This window comes from Apodemus sylvaticus, chromosome 9 (assembly GCF_947179515.1).
Source record: "Apodemus sylvaticus chromosome 9, mApoSyl1.1, whole genome shotgun sequence".
NCBI lineage: Eukaryota > Metazoa > Chordata > Mammalia > Rodentia > Muridae > Apodemus > Apodemus sylvaticus.
Window position 1 is genome coordinate 17,105,552 of NC_067480.1, and position 21,121 is coordinate 17,126,672.

The window sequence follows — 21,121 nt, forward strand, 5'->3', positions numbered from 1 at the left end:
GACTAGACAGTCCTCTGCTACATATGTGCCAGGGAATCTCAGACCAGCCCCTCTGTGTTCTTTGGTTGGTGGCTTAGTCTCTGGGAGCTCCCAGGGTTCAGGTTAGAGTGTTGTTCTTCCAATGGAGTTGTCATCCCCTTCAACTCCTTCAATCCTGGGAGCTTGAAGTATAATGATTGGCTGTAAGTATATGCATCTGTGTCAGTCAGTTGCTGATAGAACCTCTCAGAGGTCAGCCATATCAGGTTTTTGTCTGCAAGAACAACATAACATCAGTAATAGGGTCAGGGTTTGGTGTCCACCCATGGGATAGATCCCAACTTAGACCAGTCATTGGATGGCCTTTCCTTCAGCCTCTGCTCCATTATTGTCCTGCATTTCTTTTAGTCAACAATTCTGAACCAGAAATTTTGACTGTGCGTTGGTGACCTCATCCCTCTACTGGGGTCCTGTCTATCTACTGGATGTGGACTCTTTGACTTCCCTCTCCCCTCTGTTGTGCAATTCAGCTAAGGTTACCCTCTTTGAGTCCTTTTGACTCAAAAGGGATATGAAATGTAGGGAGCCTCTAAATGCTAGATATTTTCATGTGTTCTCCTAGCCCTCTGTGGTTCTCACCTCTTTCCCATTATACCTGATTTTAGCCCCCCTTTCTTCCTCCCCCTTCTCCCATCTAGACAAGTCCCTCCATCTGTCTCCTGTGGCTATTTTGCTCCCTATTCTAAGCGGGATTGATGCATCTTCACTTGAACCTTCCTTCTTGTTAAACTTCTTACCATCTGTGTGCTGTATCAAGGGTATTCTGTACTATTTGGTTAATAGTCACTTATCAGTGAGTACATACTATAGATGTCCTTTTGAGTCTGAGTTATCTCATTCAGGATTACTTCATTCTAGTTCCACCCATTTGCCCGCAAAATTCAGGATGTCCTTGTTTTTAATAGCTGCATTGTATTGCATTGTAAATGAACCAGAAATGTATTCATTCTTCAGTTGAAGGACATCTGGGTTGCTTCCAATTTCTGGCTATTTTGAATAAGGCTGCAATGAACATAGTGGAGCATGTGTCCCTGTGGAAATCATGTTTTCTAGAGATTTTTGGTGGTTTGTTTAGAAATCTGTACTAGAGGGAATGAGATCTATGTGTAATTTTTCTGTGCTTTCAACAGATTATGTTTAACAGTATTTTATTTTCCTTTCTCAGGACTATTTGTAATTCCAGGAGGTGTGATTGGCCATTTTCTTGGAGGTTTAATTGTTGACAGATTGGAAATGACTAATAAGAACAAGTTGAAATTTACATTAGTGACAACTGTTGTATCAATTGTACTTTTCCTATTAATCTTTTTTGTAGAGTGTAAAGCAACAAAATTTGCTGGAATCAATGAAGATTATGATGGGTAAATATATATTTGTATACTATATTTTTAATCATAACTAAAAGGATATTTTTCCAAACCAATAATTCAGTTACTGTATATCTTTATCTAACTTTTGGAATTGCTAATATGCAAATGAGGTATAAAACATGGTTTTACTTTTCATATTAAGTACCTATCTCATAGAGTTAGATTTATTTGTGATTAATTAATGAGTCATTTGTGATCAAAACTTTGTGTTAGGGTGTGTAGGAAGTAAAAAATGTTACCAGAATATGTATAATGTGATTTAACATTGTGTTCTTGGACTGATCTCTCTACTTTAATATACCCTTTGATGTCTCCAAGGAGGTAGAGAGATCAGCTCACATTCTTTCACAAGATAGAACACTAATAATTTAGGAAGAAACTTGTAAATTGGACTTAATAATAATTGAAATCTGCCTTTTCAAAGACTTGCTCTTCTGTTTTCTTGGGGGACATGATTCAGACCAGGATTCACTAAATATGCCTAGCTATCCATGAATTCGCTATGTACATTAGCCTGGTTTCAAACTTAAGGAGATCGATCTGCTGTTGCCTCTCAAATCCTGAGATTGAAATTGTGTACCACTATATCTAGATTTCAAGGACTCTTTTAAGAAATAAGCCACAGATTGTAAATAGAACGTCATGAAATAATAATTATATACACATGGAAAATATGCACATGGAAATGATTTCACTACCATTAGTCACTAAAAAGCTGCCCCATATCAGGATGCCTAAATCAGTAAAATCATACTGTTACAAAGAATTGTGGATAACAATTGAAGCTCCTAAACACTGCCAACAGAAATTCAGCCGGGAACTGGGGGCATCTCTGGCTGTCGTGGAATGAGAGAAATGAACCACAAAGAGGTTAGAGTAAAATCTCAGTTCAGGTTGACCTTATCAAGTTAGATCAAACTCTGGAGAGTCTGATGCCACTTTGTCTGTCTTTAAGTTTTGTATCCAAACTACTCATGTGCCACCTTGTCAAACCTCTGCTTTCTGAACTCCAACCTTGAGTACATCACGACAAATGTTACCATTCATCACACCCTTTCTACATTCACAATCCTTTAATATTTCTCTTTCTCTCAAGGTAGGTCAAGTTCTGTTCTCAGTGAATCTCTGTCCTTCGTGTCTTAATTTATACATGAGGTCAGTTAATGTAGAGGCTCAATCTTGCTGCTCTGTTTTAGGGGTTGCATTTCTTTCAAAATTTAACTGTCTCCAGAAAGCAACTTAGAGAACAGATTCAAAATAATAGTAGCAATAAGAAGATAAGATCATATCCAATTGATTTAGCCCCCAAATTTTAAATTTTGTGGGTTTTTTTGTAGTTTATCTACCACAAAATCTAAGTCCTAATTTAATCATTGATTTGATGAACAGGAGAGAATATCCTCCACACACTGAGTGAATGCCCACCATCTCAGAAAATTTAGTCAGCATCAGCTGAAATGCTTTATATCCTAGATACAATTGCTCCTATACTAGAACTTAGGCTCTTTGAATTATTACTGCTTTGAGGAAAAAGCAACAAATAAATGGAAAAAAAAGCAAAACAAAATCTAAGCTAATGTTGCAGGTCCTGGAGTTCTACCTGCCGTTGCTTGGAACTCAGGTGTTGCTACTCTGCACTAATGGGCTCTGACAGGGAGTGCTGACAGGGGCAGGCAGCAGGAAAGCTCTGAGTTCTGGTCATATCATGAGGAGGGTGATCCCTAAACCTCTGTAACTGGCTTGGGAACCTTAGGAGGTGTGGAGAGCATTCTGCTCGCCTTGCATAGATCTGGCTGGCAGAAAATTTTTTCTTTCTTTCTTTCTTTCTTTCTTTCTTTCTTTCTTTCTTTCTTTCTTTCTTTCTTTCTTTCTTTCTTTCTTTCTGCCTACCAATCTACCTACCTATCTATCTATCTATCTATCTATCTATCTACCGACTTACCTACCTATCATCTAACTACCTATCTGTGTTTTTCAAAAACAATTGACAGGAATTTTCATCCCCCTTCTCATGGGCTATCTTCATATTCACTATAGCTATGAATAATTTATTTTTCTGGATGTTAACAAACGTTTTAATGATTGTGCAAAATGATTTGTCACAAAGACTGAGAAGTTAGTACCATGTTCGTAGCACTCTTCCAAGAGTTGAGAACCCTTTTCTGTGAAAGGCTCAAGTATCCTGAAACCCTGAAAAGGCTTAAAGAAAAAATTCGTGTATTCTCAGAGGGCATTGTGCTTCATGTTTTGGACCAATGGAGGAAGGCTCTTGTAGGTATCATAGCAGGGAGAAAAACCCCAAAGAGGTGAAAATGAAAACATGGCTCTGATTGGCTTTGTCAATCTAGATCATATTTCAGGGAGTCTGCTGCCCGGCAGTTTCATTCAAACACAGAATTATTTGGGGAAAAGTTTCCTGATGTAAAGTGATCCCCATTGCACAAAGAAGCATAATTACATTGAAACTCAACTCGAGGTCCCTGTCATTTATTCCAGGAAAATTGATTATAGGGATAGGCTGCAGTACTAGTTTAAGGACATAAGGATCTAGTATGGTCATGGACATACATATAGTGTAGGGATTATATAGGCAATTAGTCACTTCTGGTCCTGGTTGTTGTAGCTCTGGCCAGCTGATAGCTGTACAGGTAATGTAAGGACCATCTATATTACCTTTAGTCCAGGCTGAGAGAGTTTAATAAGGTCTGCTCCCCAAAAATAACGCAGATCACCATGCTAGTAATACATCCAATTTGCAGATTTCTAGATGGAAGGACTAGATATACATCTTGTCCTCTGAGTGAAAAATCTGTTTAACATTTCTGGTAATCTATGATCACAAGAGCCATTGCATACTTAACAAAAAACATGCTGAAAAACTGGCAAGATTTTTTTAAAGAATTTTTTTAAATATACCTAGAGAGGTGGTTCAGTGTTTAAGAGTACTTGCTCTCCCTTCAGAGGCCCAGGTCTGTTGCCCTGTACCCACACTGAGGATCATAACTGTGTTATTTATAGTCCAAATAGATCTAATGTCTTTCTTTTGCCTCCATGGGTGCGGCACTCACAAGGTACACATACATACATTTGAGCAAAGTGTGCGCGCGCACGCACACACACACACTAATTCTAAAGTAGTTACATTAAAAACTTTTATACAACTTTAGTATTCTACTTATAACATACAAGAACCATGAAAACATATCTGTATATAAGGGCAAACAAAGATCATTAGTGCAAAAGAAGCAAGTAAAATATGTGTTGTATGATTACTTTTTATAAAACCCCAACACATAAACAGGAAGAGAGTTCTAATAAGTAATAAATATGTAGTAAATAAGTAATAAATAAGTGAATAAGTATTAAGGTGGTAAAGTAAATCTTTGAAGGGGTCAGCCCATTTTAAGTAGTTAAGATTGTATTTGTTAAAAAGACTCTAGAGAAAATTTTATTATAGCATCAAAATAATCTGTGTGGTACATTTAAAAGTTACAGATATATATACATACATACATTATATATGTGTGTGTGTGTGTGTGTGTGTGTGTGTATGTGTGTGTGTATGTGTGTGTGTATTATGTGTTTGAGTATTCACTTACATGAAGGTTATATGCATGCCTGCTGTCTTGAGAGACCATTGAAGGCATCTGACTCCCTGGAATTGGAGCTTTGAAGCTATAAATGATTGTGAATTGACATGTGGACATTTGCAATGGAATTTTGCTCCTCTGAAAGAAAGAGCAAGAAGTGATAAGAGGTAAACCATGTCTCCAGGACTATAGAGTGGTACATTCTTAAATGTGCATTTTATTACGTTTTTATACCTTATTAAATCTATGAAACATATTTCCATGAGCAATATTGATAGATCTTGTGGATACCTGATATACACATTAACAATTTAAATCTTGATATTATAATTGTGCCTAATCTCAACTTCACAGCTATGGTAGACTTGGAAACCTCACAGCTGCCTGTAATGAGCATTGTTATTGCACGACTTCCCTCTATAGTTCCGTATGTGGAAGAGATGAAAAAGAATATTTCTCTCCCTGCTTTGCAGGCTGCAGAGCTACTAAAAATTATCAAAACGAACAGGTAAATTTTCTAATGCTTTTTCCCCTCTGGTAAGGCGCTTAATCTGTAGATAGTGATTACATTTTACTTTTACCTCTCCAAAATCTTGGTTTTATATGTTCCTTAATTACTTTTAACAACATGGAAATGAAAACCCAGTTTTTGTTGACTGAATTCCATTTCAGCAGTATTCACTGTACTTTGAACACAAGCTTTCACACGCAAAAGGGTTGTCCAGGGCTATCCTGTGAGTCACACTTCCTTCCAGTGTACCTTCTGCTAAGATTCAAAATGCCTACTCTGAATTTTCCTGATATTTCTCTAGTTCTGCTACATAGACATTCAGATATGGATGTGATTTTTTTTAATTGGGGAGTTGAAACCACCACTGAGCTATATCCCCAGTCCCCCTGTTTGTTTGTTTGTTTGTTTGTTTTGTTTTGTTTTTGGTTGTACACCATATCTCACCATATATGTGTGTGTGTGTGTGTGTGATACACACACACATATTTACTAGAAAACTAAGAGCTGTAGAAAACTCATATGCAAGGGAGAAATGCATTAACAGAATGAAGAAATGACTTAACTGAATTGAATATGCTAAAATTTCATTATATATCTCATGGTAGTGATTTGAACCTTCTGCTTCCAGGACTGCTGCCACCACTCACAAGTGATGTCTTTCTTTCTTTCTTTCTTTCTTTCTTTCTTTCTTTCTTTCTTTCTTTCTTTCTTTCTTTCTTTCTTTCTTTCTTTCTTTTTTATTAGTCCTGTTTCTGTTGTAGAGAGCAATTGCCTATTGTACCACCTGTCTAAGTTTGTATGGTTCTCCTTTTCAAAAACTTTATGTGTATGCATGATTTGATGTGTGTGTATGTGTGTGTGCACACACATGAAGCACACTGTGCATTCATATTAGTATTTAATTCTTCAAAATGGAAAGTATATTTAGTTAGAAATTAGGTAAGCAGAGTACCAGCCTGAAGACAATGTCTGCTGTTACTCATCAGGATCAGTCCATCTTGAGTTTTGAGGAAGTCTTTCAAAGGCTTCACGCTTTCCCAGGTAGGCTTAAGTATGTGGCCCCAAAAGTCTCAGGAAGCCAAACATTTCTGCATTTGCAACAGTGAACTTACAAGCACACCACATGCCAGGCTTTTAATGTGAGTGTCAGAGATCAAAATTAGGCCTTCATTCTCCCACTGACTGAATTATCTCCCCAACCTCTAGGTGCACATTTCATATTTGCTAACTATGTTTTCTTTAGATTTTATCTTTTAACTAGAACAAGATTATGAATCTAATTCTAAAAAATCTCATGTCTCTTTTCTTCTGTCTTCTGATTTTGGTGAAGTAAAGAGAGCAATAAATAGTACATTTACTGATTGTAGATATTATGTCAATATATTTAGTAGCATTTATGCTTTAGTATCATAACAAGATTTTTCACAAGCATTAGTAAGCAACAGATTTATGACATTTATAAAAATTATTCTTCTAAATTATTATATGTTAAAAGAGTATTTAAGTTTTTAAAGTACAGGATAAATCTAAATGTAATTAAAAAGCACTATTTCTTATTGTTGTTAATCACCATGTCTAACTAACTAATTAAATGTTATTATAAGTCTGATAGTTTGAACATAATTTGCATATGTCCCTCCAAAGTTTATGTGTCAGAATTTTGATCCAGATTATGACGGATATAGAAGATGATAGGCTCCTTAAGAGGTGAGGCCAGGTAGAAGGATGGAATAATTAGAATTTTTTATCTTTTTTATTGATTCTTTATGAGTTTCAAATTATGTACCCTAGTTCCACTCATCTCCTTTTCCCTTGTACATGCCCTCTGTCCCTTGCAACCTCTGTCCTAAAAGAAAGAATGAAACATACAAACAAAAATAAATAAAACATCATAGAAAAAATCTCATTGTGAAAGCTGTAGCATGTCACAGTGTGTCTCACAGTATACTTCACTGTCCACACATCATCAATTGAAAATGTTCTTTACAATGAGACATTGGTCTGGTTAAAAGTATCTCTATCATAGCATCAATATTAGATCTTTCGTGGGGAAACTCCCTGTTATCAAGTTTGTTGCCCTGTGTTATGGAGATCCTCTACCTTCAGATCTGCAAGAGTGGCAGATGGAGTTTCCCATGGACCAAGAGTTCACAGATGAAGTGGATTTTTACAAGGGCCAACAAAAAGCCCTGGATTTGTGCCTGGGTCATTACTGAACTGGTCAGTCTGTCAGTTCTCCCTTATCCACACCACCAGGGCCAGCTCTTCAGTATTGTTTCAACTAAGCTACCCAGTCTCAATACCAGCAGGAAGTAGGGTCAACTCTTCTACTCTCATGTTCACAAGGATTACTCAGCCATACCTCATACCTTTGCCCCTAGAGTCAGCTTCACACTGCTGCTCAATCAAGACATGGGACTCACTCTCTCAAGTTCTGCAGCCAGTGAGAGCAAGAGTCACGTTTCCCTCTCTCACATTCTTTGTGCTGCCTCACCACTGCCTTTGCCATCAGGGCCAGATCCACTGTGTTGCCCCAGTGAGATCCAGTGCTTGCTTTTCCAAGTGCTCTATTCAGTGAGGGGTAGAGCTGCTCTCAGGAACTCTGGAACAGCTCTACTGATTACCTTTGGCGGCAAGGGTTCAGGGGAAAGAGTATCACCCCTGTGACCATGCTACCTCACAGCAGGTGAGTGGCTGACCAACTCTACTTAGCTTTTGCCCTTGAAACTGGCTTACCAGAGCTTCTATACCAGGAGTAGATGTTCACAGAGATGCTAAACACATTGTCAATATTAAGATACTCTCTTTTGTGGAAATTTATCTAAAGGAATTAATGATGATTAATTACTTATGATTAAAACATAATTTTCTTGCATTTCTACAAGGCACAATTCATACATAATGCATATCAATATAGAAAAGTTTCCATAAAATATATACATACACATGATAGTTAAAAATGGTAGAAACAAAATATTTGTAGTGAAGATTGCCACCAAAAGTTGTATAAAATGACAATAAGAAATGTATCAAATAATAGCTTTGAAGGAAAATTGACTGGCTATATAAATTTGTTATGGATGTAATGAAAGAATGTAGAGAATCAGCATTAATTTCAAATAGGAAAGAACTAAAACAAAAATAACTGATAAACTAAGGAAAAATGCTACCTTTACTAAAATTAAAAAAAATGTCCTTTCTTCATATTAGTAATCTGGACAATGAGGATCCTTGACACATCTATATGTCTAAAAATGCTCATAACTTTTACAAATTTATGTAATAAAAACCCTTGCATTTTTCTTTATGATCTTGTATCTTTAGCTGGTTCTTATATTTTTATGTTTTGATGTGGTATTATTTTTTTTCTGGCTGAAGAATTTCTCCATCACTTTTGAAAATTTTTCACTAAGCATGTGATGCTAAGTTGCATGCACTTCCCACAAACACATTTTTTTGTACTGTGACAAATATCTAAGAGAAACTATTTGCAAGAAGAAAGATTTGATTTATCTGGCTTTCAAATGACAGTCCATTGTAGTTTGCTTGCATTAGTTAAGTCTGTGGAGAGTCACTAATGTGGATCACTGCTCCTCAACTTATGGCATTCAGTGAGAAGAGGGGAAGTGTGCGTGCGTGTGTGTGTGTGTGTGTGTGTGTGTGTGTGTGTGTGTGTGTGTGTGCCTGGGCTAGCTGACATCTGGCACTTTTATTTCCTTCTGTTCACTTTGTATTGGGCATAATTCTCACATTCAATTCCACGAACTAACCTCTGAGAGATGACTTCATATATACAAAGGGCAAACTGATAATGAAAATTCACCATCACAGAGCTGTGTTATCTTGTTTGTCTCTGGATATTTAGAATTTTCTCTTTCTGCTTTTGTAGTAGCATGGATATAATTTTCATTTTCCCCCCTCTGGGATTCACCATGTATCATAAGTCTGGATCAATTTCAATCATTTGTTATCCTGTATCTATACTAGCAAATTACTAATACACTTTGACATTGAGTAACATTGTTATGATCCCCCAATTCTAAGTTCAAAACCCCAGACATAGCATGACTCAATCGCATAGAAAAAAGTCTGGGTACAGGCTCAAGAACTGCTCTTTCTAGGGACTCTGAAGGAACGACTTTTAATTGCATACGGGTTCTCTGAGCTTGAAAGTAATAACGTGTATTTCTTTGCTCGCTTTTCTTAGAGGCAGGCTTAGCTTTTATGGACTACTAAAATTATTTAACAGATGAACCCTTTTTTTCAAGGCCAACAAAACAGAATCTTATGTTGAATATCTGGTATCAGGACATTCCTGGTAGAGTTTGCAGCTGACTAGTCAGTCCAGAGTAGTCTTTTCCTCCCATTACTCTTGTAATATACTGTCATGGAATCTTTGCCCTAGGTATTATGAATTTAACTTATAGAAAAAATAACCACAGCCATCTTGAATTTCTTCATAGTATAAAAATTGGAGGGGACCTCTACACTATGCCATATCTTTTAATGTTTCCTATAGGTTGCCAACTCTTTCACTTAAAAATAGATTCTTTTCTCAGAAAATAGAGCTATCTAGTGTCCTTTCCCTCCACTCTATCCAGTTCCCCCATTTCTGTACTCCTCCAGACCCAATCTCATTCTGTTTCCTCATTAGAAAAGAGCAGGCTTCTAAGAGACAATAGTCAAATAGGACCAAACAAGATTTAACAATACAGTGCAAATCCCTTCATATTCAGGCTGGACATGGAAAACCAAGAAGAGGAAGAGTCCCTAGAGCAGGCAAAACAGTTGGACCTACACCCCTCCCACTGTTAGGAGTCTCACAAAAACACCAAGCTTGTTAGGCCATAAAATAAATGGAGAGGGCCTGGTGCAGACCCATGCAGACCCTGGGCTTGCCACTTCAGTCTCTTTGAAACCATGAGAGCCCTCATAGTTAATTCAATGGTCCAGGGTCTCCTGGTATCTTTCATCTCCTTAGACTCCTGCAATTTTTTCTCTCCTTCTGTGTGCGGTTTCCCTATATCCCAGTGGAGGGACAGAATGAGTCCTCCAATGTACATTCTCTCTCCCACAGAACATCTGGCTGAGGTTCTCTTCACTACTCTCTACTCGTGGAGGAATACTATCTTATGACAACTGGAAACAGCTCTAGTCTATAAGTATAGCACAATAATCATTAGGAGTCATTTCTTTCTTCCTTTCTTTTTCTTTTTTTGCCAGTAATGTTGGATTCTAGCCTAGGTCACTGGGCTATTCAGTCTCCAGATGTTGGCCATCCAGGCAGTGTATGTTATGGGCTCCCTCTACTGGCATGGGCCAGTTAAACCAAACATTGGTGGATTACGACCGCACGTGCTGTATCACCATTGCCCTCAGCATATCTTGCTGGCAGGATTGTAGGTTGAAAGTTTTGTGATTGGGTGGTAACCCAGTTTGGTTTTTCAGTAGCTGACAGAATATCACCTTTTACAAAATGGATGAGAACAGTGGTTCTCAGTCTTGCTAATGCAAGGCTCTATAATAAAATTAATATCATAATGCAAGAACTCTATAATACAAGTTTTCATGTTATAGTAACCATAAACCACAACATTATTTTTGTACTTCATAAGTGTAATTTTGCTACTGATATAAATAGTAATGAAAATATCTAGTATGTGAGATAGCTAACATTCAACCCCCTATAAACAGATCATTTAACCCGAAAGGGATTGTGATCAGTATGTTCAGACTAGAGGTAGGGATGAATCTCAGTACAGGCCCTTTGCATTCAAAGAGCTGTGTGGGTGTTTTTCCTTAGCAATGGGCCACACTGTGACATTTTGTCCCAGCATTAACCTGTGTTGTTAAGGATTAAAATGAAACTCCTTCAGCCAAGAACTCAAAGGAATACAACCCAGTCTCACCATTTGAAGGCTTGCCTGGCCACGGGCCATTTCAAACTTAACTTTCATTACTAGGAGTCCTCGCTGGGCTCACCCTCATAGATTTCAGGAATTCTTTACCACAGTAGGTTTCCACAACATGTCTCCAGCAATGTGCCCTAATTCCAGCAGTTTCTCCCCACACTCTATTCTTCCACTCTCATCCCCATCTGATACCTCCTGTTCCTTTCTTCACCTGCACTCAGTCTAAATACAAAATCAATTTTATTTCTCCTTCTCAATGAGGTCAATGTATCTCCCCTAGATTCTTCCTTTTTACCTAACATCTCTGAGTCTGTGAACTGTAGTTTGATTATTATTTACTTAATAGCTAATATATTAAAAATTAATATATACACTATTTGTCTTTCTAGTGTAGATGACCTCATTCAGGAATGTTATTTTTTTTAGTTCCATTAGTTAACAAATTTCATGATGGCACTTTTTTAGCTGAGTAATAGTACATTGTGTAAATGTACCACATAGTCTTTATTCTGTCAAGTTACATCTAGGTTAGTTGCAGGTTTTGGCTATTATATATAAAGACACATTGAACATAGTTGAGCATTTGTTCTTGTGGTGGGGTAGAGCATCCTTTGGGTATATGAAAAAGTGGTATAGCTGGGTCTTAAGGTAGGTTGATTCCTAATTTTTTGTGCAGTTTCCATAACTGTTTCCATTGTTACTCTACAAGTTTGCATTCCCACCAGCAATGGGCGAGTGTTCCCTTTGCTCTACATGCTTACCACCATGAGCTGTCACCTTTGTTATTTATCTTAGTCATTCTAACAGGTGTAAGTTGAAATGTCAAGAGATGTTTTGATTTGGTTTTCCCTGATGGTTAAGAATGGGAAATATTTCATTAAGTGTATCTCAGCCATTTGCAATCCCTTTGTTGAAAATTCTGCTGACAAATAATTTAATTTTTAATTGGATTATTTGGGTTTTAACACCTAATTTCTTGATTTGTTCATATATTTTGAATTATTAGACCTCTACTGGATGTGGAGTTCATAAAAATCTTTCTTTTCTGTAGACAGTCTCTTTTTCCAATTGATGGTATTCTCTATCTTAGAGAAAAAAATTATTTATGTTAGGACCCATTTATTAACTAATAATCTTAGTGCTGCACTGTCTGTGTTCTATTGAGAAAGTTGTCTCCTGCAGTAGAGGAGTGTTCCTCTTTCTCCACATCCTCACCAACACCTACTGTCTCCTAAGTTTTTGACCTTAGCCATTCTGACTGGTGTGAGGTGAAATCTCAGTGTTGTTTTGATTTGCATTTCCCTAATGATTAATGATGTTGAACATTTCTTAAGGTGTTTCTCAGCCCTCTGAAGTTCTTTGTGTGAAAAAAAATTTTTTAGCTCCGTACCCCACTTTTTAATGGGGTTATTTGGTTCTCTGGGTTCTACCTTCTTGAGTTCTTTGTATATATAAGATATTAGCCCTGTCGGATTTAGGGTTGGTGAAGATCCTTTCCCAATCTGTTGGTTGACGTTTTGTCCTTTTGACAGTGTCCTTTGCCTTACAGAAACTTTGTTGTTTTATGAGGTCCCATTTGTCAATTCTTGATCTTAGAGGGTAAACTATTGGTGTTCTATCCAGGAACTTTTCCCCTGTGCCCATGTCCTCAAGGGTCTTCCCCAGTTTCTTTTCTATTAGTTTCAGTGTGTCAGGTTTTCCACTTTGGAAATCAGTCTGGCCGTTCCTCAGAAAACTGGGCATGACACTTCCTGAGGACCCTGCTATACCACTCCTAGGCATATACCCAGAGGATTCTTCAGCATGCAATAAGGACACATGTTCCACTATGTTCATAGCAGCCCTATTTCTAGTAGCCAGAGCTGGAAAGAACCCGGGTATCCCTCAATGGAGGAATGGATACAAAAACTGTGGTATATTTACACAATGGAGTATTATTCAGCCATTAGAAACAATGAATTCATGAAATTCTTAGACAAATGGATGGAGCTGGAGAACATCATACTAAGTGAGGCAGATCAATCTCAAAAGATCAATCATGGTATGCACTCACTGATAAGTGGATATTAACCTAGAAACTTTGAATACCAAGACATAATCCATATATTAAATGAGGTCCAAAAAGAATGGAGGAGTGGCCCCTGGTTCTGGAAAGACTCAGTGCAACAGTATAGGGGAATACCAGAACAGGGAAGTGGGAAGGAGTAAATGGAGGAACAGGGGGAGGGAAAAGGGCTTAAGGGACTTGCGGGGAGTGGGGACCCAGAAAAGGGGAAATCATTTGAAATGTAAATAAAAAATATATCAATAAAGAAAAAAAAAGTCTGAAAAAAGGGGAAAACAAACAAACAAACAAACAAAAGAAAGAAAGTTGTCTCCTGTGTCAATACATTCAAGAATGATCCATTTTTCTCTTCTATCAGATGTAATGTATCTTGTTTTATGTTGAGGTCTTTGATTCATTTGGACTTGAGTTTCATGCAGTGATTAACATGGATCTATTGTCATTCTTTTGCCTGCTGATATGCAGTTTGAGAAGCAGCATTCATTGATGATGTTTTCATTTTCTCGGTGTACATTTCTGGCTTCACTATTAAAAAATCAGGTTCCCGTAGTTATGTGATTGTATACCTGGATCCTCAGTTTGATCCCATTGACCAACATGTCTTTTCTATGCTAGTACCGTGCAGTTTTCAATTCTAAACTTGTGTACTACAACTCAAAATTAGAGGTGATCATACCTCCAGTAATATTCTTATTGTTCAGGATGGTTTTAGCTATTCTGGATTGTTTGTTTCTATAGGAAGTTGAAAATTCAGTAAATCATTGTATTGGATATATAATGGTGATTACATTGAATATATAAGGTTTCTTTTGATAGAACTGCCATTTTTACCATTGAATCCTAAGGATCCATGAGCACTGAAGATTTGTCTGTATTCTGATTTTTTTAACTTCTTTCTTCAAATATTTTAAATTCTTACCATGCTAGCCTTTCACTGACTTTATTGGAATTAAACCAAAATAATTTATAGTATTCATGGCCATTGTAAGGGGCTCTTTCCCTGTTTCTTTCTCATCTTATTAGTCATTTGGTTAGAGGAGAACTACTGATTTCTATGAGCTATCCTGGCTATCTACAACACTTCCCCCTTTCTGTCAAATTAAATTGTTTTAAAGATGGTATAATAAGGTCTGCAGAATAACTAACTCATATTCCCTAATGGGGGCTCCGTGGGAATTTGGGGTTATTATTCTGCCTGGCAAATTAGAAAAAGCCTAAGAATAGGCACAGACAGTATTGTAATTTACTTCATTTTCTAAATTGTGTTAATTTTCAGAATGGGTGTGATTTTGAGTTTTGTGATTATATTATTTCTCTGGGAGAGAGGTCAAAATAAAGGATTTTTGTGGCTACTGGCTCAAGGACATGCAGATTTGCGAGAGAGCTTTTGTCTGTGGTTTTAGAATAGGTATAGTGTCTCTACACCTTCCAGAGTAATGTGGATCAGATATGACAAAGGGACACCTTCTAAAGAAATAAATTCCAGAGAATCAAACAAAAAATTTATCTTGATGATACTAAAATTTTGTTTTGAGATTGGTATATTACAGAATATACAGCTTTGGTAAGATCCATCGTCAGACATGCTAAACTGACCTGCTTAAACTCCTGATCTCACAGATTTTCAGTTGAATTGAGTCATGACACAGACATCAGAGTCGCTAATAATCAATGGCATGCCTTCGTAAGGCCAATGAACTCCCTCATTTTTCCCTGCCCATCTCCTCCTTCAAGCTATCTCAATGCCCATATTCAGATGAAAGTTGTCATCGCAGTTCCTTGGACTAGGGAGTCTGGGTCATTATTCTAAGGTTGTCTTTCTGGGGAATTTAGAAATGATCATAACTGGAACAGGAAGGAAATAACTAGAATTGATTATATAGCCATAATCTCACTCAGTAGAAATCTTTTTAAAAGTTACTAAGTTAAAGTCATAATTTCTTATTTTGGTACGAAATTTATTTGATACAAATTTAAAATTTTCATTGGTATACATTTCTTATTGAAATAAAATTATGATTAATACTGTTACTCTCATATAAGCATTGTTCCCATCTAACCCATTTAAGTATACAGGGCTTAGATCCAGTCCTTCTATAACTGCTATTATAAACTGCTTTTAGATGATTAAGCAATACGAGTAAAGGTACAGATAGCAAACACATGGTTCTGAGATAATTAAAAGGGTGTTCCTGAGATATTTTGATTAAAAATGGCAAAGAATAGTCAAGGCTTAACATTTCAGAAATGCTTTGAGTAGATAGTCTTCAAAGGTGTCAGAAGTCCAGAGAATATGACATTTATGGGCATTTCTTTATTAAAGATCATTTGACTAGAGACTTGCCTACTCGTGACAGTACCCCTTTCTTGGATTCAAAGAAGAAATTGAGCATCAGTGGACTTGCTTCAGTTGTGGAGAGACAGCCACTAGACAAAAATTGCTTCATTTCATCTACAGACAAAATACTATCTAGAGAAAGGATACATTGTATAGAATAGTGGGACTGATAATCTCTGCCAAGAAAGGGTAATCAGCCCTTCAAAATTCTTCATTACAAAAGTCTGTGAGATGATTCTGGCCCAAAAGGCTAAAGACAAATGCTCTGTTTTGAAGTATAAGAGGCTGCCCAGTTGATCAATTCCTCTATAAACTGGCTAGGTTTTCAAAGTTATATTTTATGCTTCTCATATTTTTCAGGTAATTTAATCATTCTTGGATTTCTGACAGGGTTGAAGACTAGTAGGATCATATCCAACACAAGCTGTTTAATTTTTAAAAAGATGATATAGATTTTAGAAGATGATTTTGAGATAATATACAATCTAAAACCAAGACATGAGTCAGGTATAAAATTTTAAGTCTTTAAAGTTAAGATAGGTGACAAAATGTTCTATTTAATTAACAAAAAATGATAAACTGTATATTAGGTCTATCTTATACTTTATAAATTACAAAATGGTAACAGTTGTGCTTAGTTTATATCTGAGATAAAATAGTCTTTTATTGGATAGAAAAGGGGAAGTGTTGCGGATAGCCCTGGTGTTGCTTATATGTTGATGCTAATTCTGCTTTCCCAGGAGGAGCTGTGGACAAGGAGGGAATCACTTACACAGGTGACTTCTTGTGAACCCTCCCCTAATGAAAAAAGGAACAAATCACTGGTCGAGTAGGCAGGACTTCCTGGTCAGTCAGAGAAGGGAAGAGAGAGGCAGGATAGGGATAGGAGCTTATGGACAGGAATAGCCAGAGGACAAGCTGTAGCTACTAGTCTTTCAGATTAGATGGCGAATCCACCAGGGTTTGTCACTGGAGGACTTAGATTTAATTTGGCTGAAAGGATTGGGATTCTAGTTGGTGGGCCTAGTAAATGAGTTACCGTTGTTTCTGAACTAAGTTTGTGTGGTATTTTCCTTCATGCAGCTGCTCAAGGGCTAGACAGCTCAACTGGATTCCAGAAAGAAAAGTACAGCTACAAAGCATGGGTTTGCCAGATGTGCACCACAAAAGGTCATGGGAGTTTTCAAGCATGGGTTTGGTGTGGTAGCAACCCACCAGTGGGAACTTAGTGAGCTGAGTGAAGAGATTTTGTAGCTCTGAGTCCGAGAGTCTCCACGAGGTGAGAACAGGCCGGCCATTGCCTGCCAGTGCCTGGCCAACCAGCCTGCCAGTTCCATGCCTGCAAGAGTATGGATTCTTTTTTTAATATTTCCTACAACAAGTTATGGTATTATTTTAATCCTTAATCTTTGTGGATCTTTTATTATGAAGAGTGTTAGATTTTTGTCAAAGTATTTTAGGCATATAATGAGATGATCTTGTGGATTTATTTTTTTCTTTTGTTTATGTGGTTAATCACATTAGCTGCCTTACATATGTCCAACCATCAGGGTCTCTCTGGGATGAAGCCTAGCTGATCATGATTGATAATCATCTTAATGTATTCTTTGATTTGATTTTCAATTATTTATTGAGTATTTTACTCTATACCTTCACAAGCAAAATCGTTTCCCAATTTTCTTTCTTTGTTAACTCTTAATTGTTTTTGTTTTATTTTGTTTGTTTTTTCATCAACTATTTTGGTATTAGGGTAACTTTGGCCTCATAAAACGAATTGGCCAATGTTCACTATGTTTCTATTTTGCAAAATAATTTAAGGAATATGTGTTTTAACTCTTCCTTGAAAATCGGGTACAATAAATCCATCTGTCTTTTTTTTTTGATTTAGAGACTACTGTATTTCACTGAGGATTATATGGATTATAGTTCATATTAGTATATGTGTGTGAGTGTGTGTGTGTTTGTGTTGTGTGTGTTGCTGCCTTACCAGTGCTAAGATTACAATTGCTGTTCTGTATGCTCTTAAAAAATTTCATCTCTAAAACAGTCTTTCTACTCTGCATAGTAAAAATCAACTCTGTTCATGATTATACACAAAACAATGTATTAACATAATCTTTCATAGTATTGTTGTTGTCCATCTTTCCAATTTCAGATAAAATTAATTAATAAAATGAATAATTTATTATCTTTAATTGACTTTAATTTGATGTATAATAAATATAAAACTAACATAAGTTTACTATTCCTAAGACTTGTAGAATTCTTCTTTGTTTATAATTATATACCCACAAACAACTAAATAAACATTAATTTACTGACAGATAAAATACCTCAGATTTTCTAAATAATTTTGGATTTATAAGTAATGTATGGCAGACAGGTTTATGAAAATATTTACTAAAAGTGGGCATTCTGAGCAGGGTGTGATGGCATAAGCCTGGAATCAGAGGCAGACAGACCTATGTGAGTTCAAGTCGACATAGTGAAGCCTTCCTAAAGAAATGCTGAGGACAAAATAATTGGATTTCTTCATGAAGAGCATACCAATTGCTCATCTAACACCAAATTGTCAGACACAAACTGTACATACAAGTAATATTATACAGACTGAATAAGTAGCATTTACATGTGTGTGTGTGTAAAACAACACATAATAGAATTAAGGAGAAAAAGGGTGACATATTTGAAGTAGGGACACATAGAAGGCTTTGAGAAGAGGAAAGGAAGCAAACAAAACTCTGAGAACTCTCTTTTGGATACTAATTTAGTTTATGTTAATACCATAATAAGTCTACTGTCTCCTGGCTCTTTCTGAAATATTGTTTTGTTTCAATATTAATAGACATACTACAATTGTTCTTGCATTAGAGAAGGACTTACAACTTCGGATAATGAAGGCCAATTTATTGATGCTGTTGCTGGAACATGTAATATCAACTGTCTTAAATTACCTTTGTTTTTTGCTTTTTACTTCTCTGCTACTGTTTTTGCTAATATGTGTAATATACCTGTCACCTCAATTATCCTTGAGTAAGTATATACCTTTCATAATTATTAAATACTTAATACATGAGTATGATACATTTAAAAATAGTTCAGGTTTTTACAGCAAATAATTTCCTGAGCTTTATAGAGAAAATATAAATAAAAAGTATTTATAGTGTCTAAAATTATGTATATGTATAATTTTTCCTTTTATTTGATTATTTGTATAACATGTATAGATGCTACAGTTAGTCTCACTTCAATTTTAAAATGTACACACCTTTGGAATTTGTACATTTATTTCTGTTCATATAGCAAATATAAGTATCTATACACCATTAAGCAACAGAAATTTGAAAAGAACCTTAGATTATATTTACCTTGTAGAATATAAATGATGAATACACATAAAAGAAAATTTTTAAATTTTATCATTGATGTGAGTGTAAATTTGACTCATTGGTATAGGTATTTAACTTTAATTTTACATTAACAGCTGGGCCATGAGAAAACATACGTGTCATCCACAAAGAAACAGAGGACTTTTTACACTTTCAATTTACTATTCTGAAATGATCTAACATCTGTCACTCATGTGCTCACCCAGAATATGCTAAGGCCACCACAACTTGTTTTCTACTCTAGAAACATAATAAAAAAAAGGAATTATTCTAAACTTATTCTGTCAACTGGTTAACAAGAATGTTTGGGGCCTAACTATCCCATGAAGGTTAACCAAGAGGAGAAAAACAATAGCTTACTTCTGACATGTTCTCAGTTGTAGAGTGAACATAGAATCAGAAACTGCAGAATATCCTAGCAAGTATATAGTTCTGATGGAAATAAAGCAGGAGATGAAATAAGAAGGAACTGGAGGGGAGGGACAACAGGGGAGGGTTTGGTCATAACACACAATATGCATAATGAATTTCTCTACAAAAGATAGGAAAATGATGAGTTACATATTTTGATTATTTACTTTTGGTAATGGTAGCTCATGTATTTTGTTTTATTTTGTTTTCAATTTGGTGGATAGGGTCTTCCTGTATAACCCAAGATGGCCTGAAACATTTTTCCCTTCTGTCTCAGCTTCTGCATAGTTTGGGTTGCAATCAGGCACACATCTTGATAGGGTAGCTTAAAAATAGTGTAGAAAATGGAATTAAAGGTTGAAAGAGGAGAAACAGAAAGCAAGGGTGAAATAGTGACATTTATAGACACTTCCCCCAAGCATGCTTGTATTTGTATTTGTGTGTGTTAAAGGGGTGAGAGTTATAACTTGGATGTAATATGGAGACATGCAGGATCATATTCAGACTTCTCATTTGGGCAAATAATAGAAAAAATCTATTAATTTGAATATAAATTCAAGGAAGAGAAATGGGAAAACATTCTTGAGCTGGTGAAATGTCTCAGTGAATGACACTTGCTACTAAGTCTGTGGACCTAATGTGTCAATTCCTTAGTACTCACATGGCGGATGGAAAAATACAACATCTTAAAAAGATTTCCTCTGGCCTCTGCAGCATTTGGCCTTCTCTCTCTCTCTCTCTCTCTCTCTCTCTCTCTCTCTCTCTCTCTCTCTCACACACACACACACACACACACACACACACACATGCATTCTCTCTTTCCTTCTCTCTCCCTCTTTCATTCACAGACATATGAATCAATTATTAGTAAAAATATGACTGCATTAAAATTACTGTGAAATATCCAAGAAAATGTATTCGGCAGAGAGGAGGGGGGAATTATACTCCTGAAATGTGACTTTGAGTCTTCTCATTTTTATTGGTTACTGAAATGAATTAAACATAGCATGACTCCATACACATATATTTTTGAGATAAGCCAACCAGACAAATTTGAAATTGTGTCTGTACAAACTGAAGCTATACTAGAATTTCAGCTACTATGTTCACAAGGATATTTATAAGGAACAACAAGCAAATGTGGCATGACTGCTGATCTCAACACTGAGTACTGAAGCTGGAACATTGGAAGTTTGAAGCCAGTCTGCATTATTCAGTAATTCTTTGTTCAAAAGAAAACAACAGAAAATGTTAAGAACACCTCAGAATTTACAGACATCATGAATTTTTGGCATATATTTCTACTCTGAATATGAGGACCCCACAGAGATATGAACATTGTGAGATCAGCACTGAATGTAAGTAGATAAGGCCAAGTCACTCTATTTTTCTGTAACATTCTGAAATGTGCTGTAGCAAGGACATCGTGTGCATTTCCCTTGTCTTCTACAGCATCAGTTCCAGAGTGACTGAACAGTGAATGAACATAGAATCTT

General features: G+C 36.3%; 1 protein-coding gene across 1 annotated transcript in view; it reads left to right on the top strand.

Annotated features, from left to right (window-relative positions):
- LOC127693015 (solute carrier organic anion transporter family member 6C1-like) overlaps positions 1-21,121 on the top strand; it is a 67,193-nt gene that overhangs the window by 27,267 nt on the left and 18,805 nt on the right. Inside the window, exons 8-10 of the mRNA XM_052193687.1 lie at positions 1,205-1,400; positions 5,354-5,507; positions 18,671-18,858. Coding sequence (XP_052049647.1) covers positions 1,205-1,400; positions 5,354-5,507; positions 18,671-18,858 — 538 coding nt within the window. The remainder of the gene's footprint in view (positions 1-1,204; positions 1,401-5,353; positions 5,508-18,670; positions 18,859-21,121) is intronic.